The sequence below is a fragment of the Lissotriton vulgaris genome, unplaced genomic scaffold (assembly GCF_964263255.1).
Source record: "Lissotriton vulgaris unplaced genomic scaffold, aLisVul1.2 SCAFFOLD_2901, whole genome shotgun sequence".
In the NCBI taxonomy this organism is placed as follows: Eukaryota; Metazoa; Chordata; class Amphibia; order Caudata; family Salamandridae; genus Lissotriton; species Lissotriton vulgaris.
Genome location: NW_028252987.1, coordinates 254,072 through 267,523, shown reverse-complemented (window position 1 = coordinate 267,523; position 13,452 = coordinate 254,072). Strand labels below are relative to the sequence as shown.

At 47.0% G+C, this 13,452-nt stretch overlaps 1 protein-coding gene across 1 annotated transcript in view; it reads right to left on the bottom strand.

The window, feature by feature from the left end:
• Positions 1-8,859, bottom strand: part of LOC147661194 (uncharacterized) — a 35,129-nt gene extending 26,270 nt beyond the window's left edge. The window contains exon 1 of the mRNA XM_086951248.1: positions 8,759-8,859. Coding sequence (XP_086807374.1) covers positions 8,759-8,859 — 101 coding nt within the window. The remainder of the gene's footprint in view (positions 1-8,758) is intronic.
• Positions 8,860-13,452: the final 4,593 nt, after the last annotated feature.

Below are 13,452 nucleotides of genomic sequence, written 5' to 3'. Positions count from 1 at the left end.
GGGTGCGGTTCCCAGGGCCGGTGGCCACCATGAGTCGTCCCAGGCAGAGGGGGATGAACCTTGGATGAGGACTTCCGTCTTGTCCGAGTTTAGTTTTAAACAGCTGTTCTTCATCCACTCAGATACTTCTTTCATTCCATTGTGTAAGTTGGTTTTGGCGGTGTTTGGGTCTTTGGTGAGTGAGAGGATCAGATGGGTGTCGTCTGCGTAGGAGATGATGTTTAGGTTGTGTTGGCGCGCGATGGAAGCGAGGGGACTCATGTATACGTTGAAGAGGGTGGGACTGAGTGATGATCCTTGTGGTACGCCGCAGATGACTTTGGTGGCCTCTGATTTGAAAGGGGGGAGGCGAACTCTTTGAGTTCTTCCGGCGAGGAACGAGATGATCCAGTCTAATGCTTTTCCTTCTATTCCGACGTTGATGAGGCGTTGTATGAGGGTGCTATGACAGACTGTGTCAAAGGCTGCGGAGAGGTCAAGTAGGATGAGGGTGGCTGTTTCTCCGTTGTCAAGAAGAGTTCGAATGTCGTCTGTTGCTGCGATGAGGGCGGTTTCAGTGCTGTGTTTGGCTCGGAAGCCGGACTGTGAGGGGTCGAGGGATTTGTTGGATTCAAGGAAGGCGGCGAGCTGATTGTTGACGGCCGTCTCAATGACTTTGGCAGGAAATGGGAGGAGCGAGATGGGGCGGTAGTTCTTAAGTTCAGTAGGGTCTGCTGTGGGTTTCTTCAGAAGGACGCTGAGTTCAGCATGTTTCCAGCTTTCCGGGAAGGTGGCGGAGTTGAAGGAGCAGTTGATGATGTCGCGGAGATGGGGTGCAATAATGGAGTATGCTTTGTTGAAAATGTGGTGGTGACATGGGTCGGTTGGCGATCCTGAATGGATGGAGTTCATCAGGCGGATGGTGTCTTCAGTGGTGATTGGGTTCCAGGCGACAAGGTTGTTAGAGTGCGGTTTTTGTTCGGAGGTGGGTGGAGTGGACTGGTCTTCGGATTGGTTTTCAAAGCTGTTATGTATGTCGACGATTTTGTTGTGAAAGAATGATGATAGAGAGTCGCAGAGGTGTTGGGGGGGAGTGATGTCGTTGGTGCCGGCGGAGGGGTTGGTAAATTCTTTGACGATGTTGAATAGTTCCTTGCTGTTTTGGGCGTTGTTATCAAGTCGATCCTTGAATGTTGATTTCTTGGTGGAGCGGATCAGTTGGTGGTGTTTGCGGGTGGCGTTCTTGAAGGTGGCCAGGTTGTCCGTGGTTGGGTTTTTTCTCCAGGCTTTCTCGAGGGTACAACAGAACTTCTTGGATTTCTTAAGGTCATCGTTGAACCAGGGGGCTTTTTTGCTACCTTGCTTGATTTGATGGTTTTTCAAGGGTGCTAGTTCGTCGGCGCTGTGGGTGATCCATTGTGTGAGGTTGGTGTCTGCTTGGTTTGGGTCCGATGATATGGCAGGAGGGTTTTGGTGAAGTGAAGTGAAGAGGTGGTCGGTGGTAATTTTGTTCCAGTTTCTTCGGGGAATAGGTTGTGGGGGGTTGTGGGTCGTGGTGTTTTTTTTGTAGTTGAAGTGAACGCAGCTGTGGTCCGTCCAATGGAGAGCTGTGGTGTGATCGAAGGAGATGTGCCTGCTGGAGGTCAAGATTGGGTCGAGCGTGTGTCCGGCATAGTGGGTGGGGGTATTGACAAGTTGTTCGAGTCCGAGGTTGGCCAGGTTGTCCAGGAGGGTGGTGGTGTTGCTGTCGTTTTTCTTTTCCAGGTGGAAGTTGAGGTCTTCCAGTAGAATGTAGTTCTCAGAGGGGAGGGCATGTGGGCTGATGAAGTCAGCAATATCTTCGCTGAATTGTGTGTGGGGTCCTGGTGGCCTGTAGATGAGGGTGCCTCTGAGTGTGGTCTTGGGGTCGATGTGGATCTGGAAGTGAAGGTGTTCGGCCGTAGTGAGGTTATCGTCGGGACTGGTCGTGATGCGGATGGTGTTCTTATGGACAATGGCGATTCCTCCGCCTGTTTGGTTGGTGCGGTCCTTTCGGATGATTTTGTAGCCGCCCGGGATGGCTATGGCGATGTCAGGAGCTGATGAGGCGTTCATCCAGGTTTCTGTAAGGAAGGCGACGTCCGGCGATGTAGTGTCGAGTAGGTTCCAGAGTTCGATGGAGTGTCTGTGGACCGAGCGGGTGTTGAGCAGGATGCACTTTAGGTGGTTAGTGTCGGAGCTCTGTTTGGAGATTGTGGATTTGGTGTGGGTCCTGGTGCAGTCGAACTTGCAGGAGTGGCAGGCGAAGGGTCCCTGGGTGTATCTTGGTGCAGCTTGGTAGCAGTCTTGGAGACGGCCGGGGTTGAGTGCTGAGAGGGTTGCGGCGTCATACGTTATGCGGGTGAGTGGGTTTTGCAGGGGCAGGGGGTCTGGTGCTGGGCGCGGTCCAGGCGCGGACGGGCGTAGACAGGCTTACCATTGGCGCGCATACGGCGCGTCCGCTGCGCATGAACGCTGCACGCAAAAGCATCTGTCATATGTGGATAGTGGAGGGGGGGAGGGGGGAGGGGCGAGGGAGGAGCAGCTGGGAGGCGGGAGCGGGGTGGAGAGTCGGGCAGGGAGGCACAAAAACAAAGAACAAAATGGCAGCTAGCCAAAAGCGAAAGAGGATTGGGGCACAAACTTAAAAACGCGATCAAATTGGCAATGGCACCGGCACAATCAGGCACAAGAGATATAATCAGGCAAAGGCAGCACAGCACAGTACAATGATGGTGAAAGCGCACTTTCGCAGTATATCGCTATGATACAGATATTAAGAGCAGTCAGGCACTACTAAATTTGGGAGCAATGCGAGCTAGCGAATATTAATCTGGCAGTCTGGCGCTACGATACCAAGCAGCAATTGGAGCAGGGAGCAACGTGAGGAGCGACCGCTTCTGATGGGATCAGGACGGTCACAGTGCTACAACGGGAGAGCGGAGCCTACAGTATCAGTGGGAGGGAGGAGCAGCTGGGAATCGGGAGCGGGGTGGAGAGCCGGGCAGGGAGGCACAAAAACAAACAACAAAAAGGCAGCGAGCCAAAAGCGAAAGAGGATTGGGGCACAAACCTAAAAACGCGATCAAATTGGCAATAGCACCGGCACAATCAGGCACAAGAGATATCAGGCAAAGGCAGCACAGCACAGTACAATGATCGTGAAAACGCACTTTCGCAGTATAGCGCTATGATACAGATATTAAGAGCAGTCAGGCACTACTAAATTTGGGAGCAATGCGAGCTAGCGAATATTAATCTGGCAGTCTGGCACTACCATACCAAGCAGCAATTGGAGCAGGGAGCAGCGTGAGGAGCGACCGCTTCTGATGGGATCAGGACGTCCTAGAGATCATTGGGGAGCCTGCTGTTTACCCCCCCGCATACCTAAGTGGTGGTTTTGAGAATCCCTAAGAGTCTGAAGGGGAGGAAGGAAATAATACCTCTACCTCTCAGCCTCTATTTATTTACCTAGAGGACATTTTAGTTGTTGTTCTTTCCCCCTTTTCTCCCAGACCTTAAATCCTTTCTCTGAGTACCACTTTTTCTAACAGGGGGGAAGGAAATGGCAGGGCAGGGATGTCATTAGGTAGTAAGGACCCCGTTGAGAGGGAGTTCCTTGCTTGGTCTAGTGCCGGGGATAGTGCCCAATTCCTTTTATTGGTTCTCAGAGGCGTTGGTGGACAGTCAGAAGGAAAGGAGTTAGATCAGCTAAAATTGGAGCATGCCAAGCTGGGTGCAGAGCTAGCGCAGCTAGCGGTGGAGGAGAAAAAGCTAGAGACTGAAAGGGTCCTAGTGCAGGAGAGGATGGCGGAGGCAGAGAGGGCCTTCGCCAGAGAGAAGTTAGCTCTGGAGGGTAGGTTATCCCCTGAGAGTAGTTCTAGTGTTCTGGATTCACCACTAAGGGTGGAGTCCAATGGTGACAGCAATGTAGTATCCAGTGTTGAAGCTTCCACTCCCAGATCCCAGAGCATGGTACCTAGTTCCCAGGAAGAGTGTCTCACACCTGAAGGGTATAGGTTGAGGTTCAGGGGCAGTAGGAAACTGTCTTACCAGTCTTGGGGGGAGGTTTTGGTTGAATGTTGCAATGAACTGGAAGGTTGGGTGATAGGTAGCACAGCAAACAATTTTGAAGGGCTGTTCAATATGATTGTCAGAGAGCACACATTCCGTTGTTGTTTTCCAGGGCTATGTCAAAACCTGTTGGAGTGTGAGTTCTTTAATCCTAGTGAAATTGCACAGGACGCAGACCTCTGAGTGAGTGCCAGAGGGTCTGGAAAAGCATTTGGGAGTGACCCTAAAGGGAGTAGCTCAGGTATTTCCCAACCGAGGGTGGTGGGAAAGGTTCTTGGGAGCCCAGTTAGGTCCTGGTGTAGTGGGAGGGGTGGAGGCACTCGGTCTTGTCTCAGCGAAGGAGTGTGAATGGGATGTATCTCAAGGTGCCCGAAACCCAGTCCCAGGGCCTTGGGTTCCCTAAGGGAACACCAATTGGGGAGCCTAGGCTGCACTGGAAGGCCATTCATTGATGGAGATTTCCTAGTGTCAGGAGAACTTGGAGGGGTGTCTGTATGCAGCGTTCCACCAGTTCTGGTGTCGCCACTCCTAAGTGGAGGGTGCAGAAGCCCATATGGAGGGGTAAGAGGGGGATGCAGTCCGCAGTAGGAGAACCTGTGCATCAGGGGCCAGCTCTGAGAGCAGAGCTCCCCAGGAATGACCATGGTGACACTGCTTCTGGTTTGGGGGGTCTTCGTGCTTTGTCAGATGGGCAGGGGTCAGGAGATCAGTGGTAGGCAGACTGTCACATGACACATGAGGTATGTGTTACCCTTGGGAGGGGCATGCGTGCTCCCCAGAAAGCCCTGGTTTGCCGGGCAAATACTCAGCCACAGGGTGTAGACCCTGGGTTGGGAGGCCAGGTTCAGGAGGTAATGCCTGACCTGGAGGGAAGGACATCTGCTAGCAGTATCCCTACCATTTTGTGTTCTGGGGGCACCACTCCAGGTAGGAGGGTGCAGGACTCTGGAACGAGGTGCAGGGGGGGAATACTCACCTCTGGCCCTGTTTCAACCTGAGGGTTTGGTCCCTGCGTTGGGAGACCAGTTGCAGGGTAGAAATCCTGAACTCATGGGAGAATTGTGTGGGGGGGCTGATTTCAGGACCCTGACAGTTTTAGGTTCTGAGGGTGTCTCTGCTAAGAGGATAGTGCGGAACCCCAGAAGGAGGGGAATGTTGAGGAGAGCCCCACCTGTGACCCCTGATCAGCATGAGGGTACAGTACCTGGGTTGAGGGAACAGTGGTAGTGTAGAACTGCACTGATGAGAGGTAGAGTAGAGCATGTATACTATGTACCCAGGGGTACTGCCCCCCACTCTGTGAGATGGCAAGGACCAGAGACATCTAGATGGCCAAGAGCCTGGTCCTGGCAGCAGAAAGCTAAGGAGTCCCAGTGGGGTAGTTGAGTTGGTCCAGAGACCTTAGACAGAGGTAACTACATGGGTTCAGATTGGCGTAGAACTGGAGGGTGCCCCTGTAGTTGTTGGCTTGCGTCCATGTTCAATTGCCTCAAGCAGGGAAGCCCATCAAGGTATTGATTGGTCTATCCTGGCTTTAGGCTGGAAGGGGGTTGTCTTGAACTTGGCCCTTTTTCCAGGGTCATCCCAGAACTTTTTGCCTTCCTCCTGTATTTTGTCTGACCTGTTGTTGGTGGTTTTATGACTGTGGGCACTTGTCTTGGCTCCACTTAATACTCACAATCTTTCTGGGCACTCACAGGAACAGAATGCTGAATTTTCCCAGATCCTCCAACAGACACCACCAGAGCCCTCTAGAAACAAGGGGCCATATTATCAAGAAAGGGTGGTACATTATCGCCACTTTTATCGGCAGGAAACTGCCGCTAAAGCGGCGATAATAGGCTTGATAATATGCCCTTGTGAATTCCCATAGAAGCCCGGGTTAACAGCAGAACCTGGGCTTCTATGGGAATTCACAAGGGTATATTATCAAGCCCATTATCGCCGCTTTAGCGGCAGTTTCCTGTTGATAAAAGCGGCGATAATGTACCGCCCTTTCCTGATAATATGGCCCCTTGTTTCTAGAGGGCTCTTGCTCACCATACCACCCCAGTTTAGAGCTGACCAAATGCAAATCAGTCTTGACCCTGTTCCCTCATGGGAACAGTCCACCCCGAACTGCCAAGCCAGGTCCTCCCTGGACCGGAAACAAGCATCCTAGGACCGGTTTCGGGGTTTAACCCCTCATCACCGAGGATAACCTGATTCCAGTGGCACAGTGAGCCTGGGACCCATGTCTGGGCATACCCTGTGCACTTAGGGCGTAAAAGCAAAAGATACACAATTGATGGACGGAATGCAGAACAAATGAAAACTTCACCCCAGCCAAGAGATCTGGGTTGAATCCATTATTCTTTTCCTCACCCTGCCACCCCAGTTTAGACCTGGTCATATGCAAATTAGTCTTGTCCCTGTGCCTCATGGGAACAGTCCAGCCCGAACTGCCTAGCCAGGTTCTCCCTAAACCGGAAACAAGCCTCCTAGGACTGGTTTCGAGGTTTCACCACTCCCCAGCAAGATAGCATGCTTCCAGTGGCACACTGAGACCGGTACCCACGTCTGGGCATTCCCAGCGCACATAGAGTGAGTAAGCAAAAGACACATTTGATGAACAGAATGCAGAACAAATCAAAACATTCACCCCCCAGTCAAGAGATCTGGGTTACATCCATCACTTTTGCTCGCCATGAGACCTCAGATTAGACCTGACCATATGCAAATCTGTCTTGACCCTGTGCCTCATTGGTAACAGTCCAGCTTGAACTGCCAAGCCGTCATCCCTGGACCGGAAACAAGCATCCTAGTACTGGTTTTGGGGTTTCACCCCATATCAGCCAGGATAGCCTGATTCCAGTGACACAGTGAGCTCGGGTCCCATGTCTGGGCATACCCAGCGCACTTAGGGCGAGAAAGCAAGAGACACACAATTGATGGACGGAATGCAGAACAAATTAAAACATTCACCCCCAGTCAAGAGATCTGGGTTAAATCCATCATTCTTTTGTTCACCACGCCACCCCAGTTTAGACCTGGCCATATGCAAATCAGTCTTGAACCTGTGCCTCATGGGAACAGTCTACCCGAACTGCCAAGTCAGGTCCTCCCTGGACCGGAAACAAGCATCCTAGGACCGGCTTTGTGGTTTCACCCCTCTTCAGCCAGGATAGCCTGATTCCAGCTTACAGCACTGTTTGCGCCACCCACCAAAGTAGCCTTTCAAACCTGTCTCACACCATTGCCACTGCAGGGCTTGCGCGCAGTTTACTTTACTGCTGCTGTGACGTGGCTCATAAAGGGGTTGTCTCGTCTGTGACTCCCCTTTTACTACATATCAGAAACCCCTAAGGGAGGCCCTGGCTAGTCCTATGTGTGTGGTGAGGTGTAGGTAAAAGCTAGGACATGTGCCTTAACTGTGTGGCATATCTTGATAGTGTAAAACAGCCTATTTGGTTTCTCACTGCTATGAGGCTGCCCTCTCATAGGAATGCATTGGGGATTCCCTGACATGTGCTTCAGGGGTAGCATGAGCAATTTCTATATGTTTGGAATAGTAGTGATAAATCCTGCTTATTGCTGAAAGCAGAGTTATTATTACTATTTTAGAAATGCCACTTTTAGAAGTAGGCATTTATGTGTGCTATGTGTCTTTGGTCCTCTGCTAGGATGTGTATTGCCTGTCTGGCTCTGGAGTGACAGGGGCTGGGTATGTGCAGTGGCTTCAGAGAGTTTGGATGAGTCAGCGCTAGGCTGAATAGGCCTGGTCTGCATTTGGAGTGGTGGGAGGAGTAGCACCTGTACCTAATTAGGGCGGTGCCTGCCTTCCACAATGATTGATCTGCCCCCCTGTGGTCTATCTGTGGCCAGGGCTTACACTTACAATGGGCAGTGTTGTGCACGGAATGATATTGTTAAATTGTTCCTAGAACTGGTTTGGACTGGGCTCAGAGCCCTCTAGCAGAAGAGAACAAAGACTGTTAGTATTATAAATATTGGGGCTGTGACCCCATGTCTGTTGAGCTTTTTGAACTTGTTGAACTGCTTTTGGAATTGGACGGAGGTGAGCACACTGAGTGGACTGCAGTGTGCCAGGAGGAACTGCAGCTGGATTCTGACCTGCAAGGCAGCTACAGGGACTGTTGCTCTGTGATGTATATGATAAATGTTTATGACCATTGCCCGATTGGCCATGTGGTTTATATAATCCCTGTGAAGTCTTGGCTAGTGCCAGTGGCACTATGTAATATATGTGATTGCGTTCTAAAGTGTTTTTATGGACAATACAAAGACTATTTTTACATAACCTTGTGAGGAGTGCCTAGTGTGTCGCTGCTGTGTGAGTGTGTTGCGCAAACGCTTTACAAATTGCCTCTGGGATAAGCCTGACTGCTCTGCCAAGCTACCAAGGGGGTGAGCAGGGGTTATCTTCAGTGTGTAACTCCCTTGCCCTGACTAGAGTGGTGGGTTCTGCCTGGCCTAGGTACATACCCTAGCCAACCAGAAACCCCATTTCTAACACCCTGGTTATCAAAAGCTGCAAGTGACCAAGTTACCTTATGCATTGCCCCTTAAACGTCTGCCCCCATTGACCAACACATATCATTGCTGCTCTGATCACATTAACGACGAGCATATCAGCTGTAATTTCGTCAAGCCATGTCAGTTTCTGAGCACGAATGGTGGTACTTACTGATTTACAATGTAGTTCAGATTGGCTGGAGAAATCTCTGTGGCTTGACTCAAATTCACCGAGAGCAGTGCCAGGAGGCAGATGCCTGGAAGGATGCCCATGTCTCACAAAAATGCTGCTAATAAAAAAATGCAATGATTGTTTTAGTAAAGCACACATTTTACACATTTAACAGGTTTTTTTATAATGCAAAAAGTAATGAAAACAAGTAGCTTTAGACAGTTGGGATTGAGATATATAAAACAGGGGAAACGGAGCAAACATAGCTGAAAAATCTGAATATTGATGTTCTCTTATAAAACTTCTTAGGAAACGACACAAAAGAAAACAGGAGGAGCGCAGTGTGACTGATCCCCAAACGTGGCAGCTCAAAAGCACATTCGTCCACCATCTTCTTTGATGAACTGATGAACTGGACCTGGCCAACGTGTTTGCTGCTCATGGCCAAGTATGAGCCATCAGGCCTCCCCTTTCTTTGTACACGGTGACACCTCATACATGCATGCATTTCAGCAAGTGATGTAATTTACACATTGCACCCATAGAACCATTTGCAATGTTACATTTTACTAGGCACATGCAGCCTCCATAGCTCTCTACAAGGAGGCATCTCTGCAGCCACCATTTTGCCTGTGTGAATACCTGTCCGGCGATGATGAAACGCAAACTGATTAAGAAAGCGATTGTATCAAAAACTAGGAACACTTAATGATGCCATTCTTTTTTATTTCAAACCAGCGAACGTGATGCCTAGATATAATAAAATCATGTATGACGTGGGTGTAATAAGTCCAATGAGCCACAGGTATTCTTCAAGATGAGTGCTTTATTGATACTATCTTAGATGGATATAAGTATCAAGCATTAGCATCATAGGTAAGTAAGCCCAAAGGGAGAGCCCCACCAGGAACAGCTTCCTTGCCGCTCAGCCCATCCACTCCAACTGCCACTCCACACACAGGCATACCAGCATTCCATTCACACATCACACATACCAACATTCCAAGCTCACTCACACTGGCTGAGCAGCAAGGGGGATAACTATGAAAGGTACACTATACTAAATACTAGCATACTACATACCTTCCCCCTTATAAACAACAACAAAAGAATTGTGAAAGTCCAAAGCATAAAGCATGAGTAAACATAGGAAAACATTGCATTAAATAAATGAACCTTCCCTTTTTACACGGAGAAAATAAAAATAATAAATGCAAGACGAAGAAAAATACAATCAAAGACACAACTCGCAAGAAAGGTGTGAGGAAGAAACAGAATAAATCAAGAGAATGCAAAAATAAGAAGAAGAATGTGAAAAATAAATAGCATGACTAAAGAAAGAACAAGAACTTGAGATCAGAGTTACCATCAAGACAAACTAGTAGGCCAGACTAGGAAGCAGATGACAAGCAGTGAACATCAACTAATTGCAGAAAATAGAAAAACAATGAAAAGAACAAGAAAAAGTACTCCCACATACAAAGAAAAAGGTTGGTCGCGATCCAACACAAAATCCAAGTAAGAGAGACTACAGATAATGAAAAGAAAAGAAGATTATGACAATACTCAGTTGGATTTTAAGCATAATCCAACAGGACAGTAAATGAGTGTGAAATCACATACGAGAAAATCAGAAAAAGAGTGAAAATCACACACTGTGAGGAACAAACAACAGTAGATTCTACACGTAGTGAAATAAGCAATCCAACTGAAAACTAAAGAAAAGACGTAGAATCCCTGTAGGTGATATTTCAATACCACATATCATATAAGCTATAAGTAGAATCCCTGTAGGTGATATTTCAATACCACATAGCATATAAGCTATAAAAATGTATACATCAAGTAAGATATCCCCGTGGAATATCATATAGCTTGTCGGCCATCTTATGTATGCATACCATATCCACACAGCAGTGGAATAACACATATAGCCAGAAGGCTATTAAAAAAACAAATACTCTAAACCATGGCACTGCCTTAACCAAACTGCCATTATAAGGTGTGAGTAATACATTTAAAATAAAATAGGTGACCAGTCCACTTAACGGTGCAAGGCCACATAGCCAATAAGCTATTACAGTGCAAATTTAGAATCCTTGCTAAAACTTGCGGAGAAATCATTTTTTTTTTTTTAAATAGGTGACAAATCCACTTGACGGTGTAATGCCACATAGCCATGAAGCTATAACCAAACCAAACATTTCCCCAAAATACATGCGTTAAATAAACATCGCAGTGCTTATTACAGAGGTGGAAATAAAATTAATAAAAGTAACCTACGTCACACTGAATATAACAGTAACAAAATTCACTATAAAGTCCCATAGGAGAACGTTTTTACATAAACATTTTCCTAGATTGCCAAGACTCTTAGTTGAATATATATATTTTTTTTAAATAAACATATTCCTAGATTGTCAAGACACTAAGTTGTACACATTAAAATAAACATATTCCTAGATGTACGTTTTAAAATAAACATATCCTTGAGTGCACTGTAAGAATGAAAGGAAAGCTAGAAGATGTATTACTAAAGCGACAACACTTTCTTCAGATTTGCCTATTTTACTTTTCCTGGAACAGCAACAATAGTCTCCTTCGTTTTGTTGGCCTCATAACAAGAAATTAATTCCAAACCAAGTAGAATACCGTTTGACGAATAATGTCAGCATGTACCTCCAAAGTCTGAAGAAATCCAGGAGTCCCCACAGACGATCGGAACGATGACATTCCAAAGGAAGATCCTGAAAGACTCCAAATGAAGACACGTTTTTGACGCTGAGTCGAATGGCTCGAGGCACGTTAGTGAGGCAGAGCGTCTAAAAGCAGGCCCAGAACGAAGAGACAGGACGAGGGAAGGCGCACAAGATGACCTCACACCACAACAATGCCGGTAAGGTCGCGTGCCTGGACACACGCGCTATTTAATTTTGAAAACAGCTAACAGTTAAACCGGCAATTTTGTGATAACAAGGCTAATTGGCAAATAATTAAAAATAAATATTATCCGATCTGCCCAAACAAAACAAAGACATCATCCTGGCCCAAAAACATCGAAGTTGACATCCTAATCGACATACTTGCCCCTCATTTCGTCCTCGCAGATAACTAAACAGTTCCTGTGCTGAAATCCACTGACGCATGCTGGAACAGACTTAAACTGAAGATGTGTTCGTAAAATGTGCCGGTAAATTAATAAGTAATTATTTCTCCAGTAGATGGCAGCAAATATCCATTCCCATTCACAGGCCAAATCCATAACATTACTCATGGCTAGAATTTTAAGAAAGGCGGATAATATGTCTTTCAGCACGATTCACGATGCTCCCAACCGGCTCCCAGACATATTAAAGCTTAAAATTAATTTAGCTTTAGCTCACCACCGCTGACTTTTGACTCCGGTCAAGTTCTATTTCTTTCTTGCTAACCGGTTAAGAATTTACTTGTTCAATACACGGACTTGGAAATCCGGCTGACTTTAGACTCCAGTTCAGATTGTATTTATTTCCTTTAAATCCGGTTAAGAATTTACCTCTTTAAATCGCTTTAATTTACATCAGGGACATCGCACATGACAGCAGGCAGTTAAACAGCAAAAATAGATTGCTACAAACCAAAACCATCAAGCAGTGGCACACTTCAGCTATGTGCAGAAAGATAGAAAGACAACAGATAGAAGCTGACACCATACCGTTGTGGGCGACCGATGGAGGTCACTGGTGGGGCTCTTGTCGTGGTGCCAGTAATCTTAAGTTGCCTTTTTCTTCTTTTTTTTTTAAATGTCCTTTAACTTGCTTGATGATCTCCCATTCCAAGTTACATGGGGTTGCTTGAGGTGTAGGTTGTTTCCCAGCGTCGCCAAATGTAATAAGTCCAATGAGCCACAGGTATTCTTCAAGATGAGTGCTTTATTGATACTATCTTAGATGGATATAAGTATCAAGCATTAGCATCATAGGTAAGTAAGCCCAAAGGGAGAGCCCCACCAGGAACAGCTTCCTTGCCGCTCAGCCCATCCACTCCAACTGCCACTCCACACACAGGCATACCAGCATTCCATTCACACATCACACATACCAACATTCCAAGCTCACTCACACTGGCTGAGCAGCAAGGGGGATAACTATGAAAGGTACACTATACTAAATACTAGCATACTACAGTGGGGTATGAAAACTGTAATCAGATTATGTTTTTAATCCCATTCTGGGGTTTGAGAACGTTATGAAATCAGCAAATGTGAATAAAGTCACAACTCTGTATGAGTAAAGAATATTTCGATGTCGTTTTCATCCATTGCAAGTTACTTGTATGTTGTGTACCTGAGTATTTCTTGTGAGCGAAATATCTGTAGTGTCGCTTGGTGCCTTACCAGTAAAAAAACAGGCTAGAAAAGATCTTAATCTCAGGCAAAATATTTGAGTGTCATATTTTGCAGTGTAGTTCTGCGACGAGTGTAAATGGCAGAGTTCAGCGTGTAGGGGCAGGGCAGAAAAGGCTAGACCTCCCTCACGAAATTTAAGAAATTTAGGAACGGAAAAGAGGATTTGATGGGACTAGTGGAGAGCTCTAGGGGGAGCATACACCTTCAAACAAAGACGGATTTAGGTGGGTAATCTGGTATAGCATGAAAGATAGACAATAGAGAGCGCCTTAAAGGATATGCACGTTTGTAGAGACAGCCAATGGAA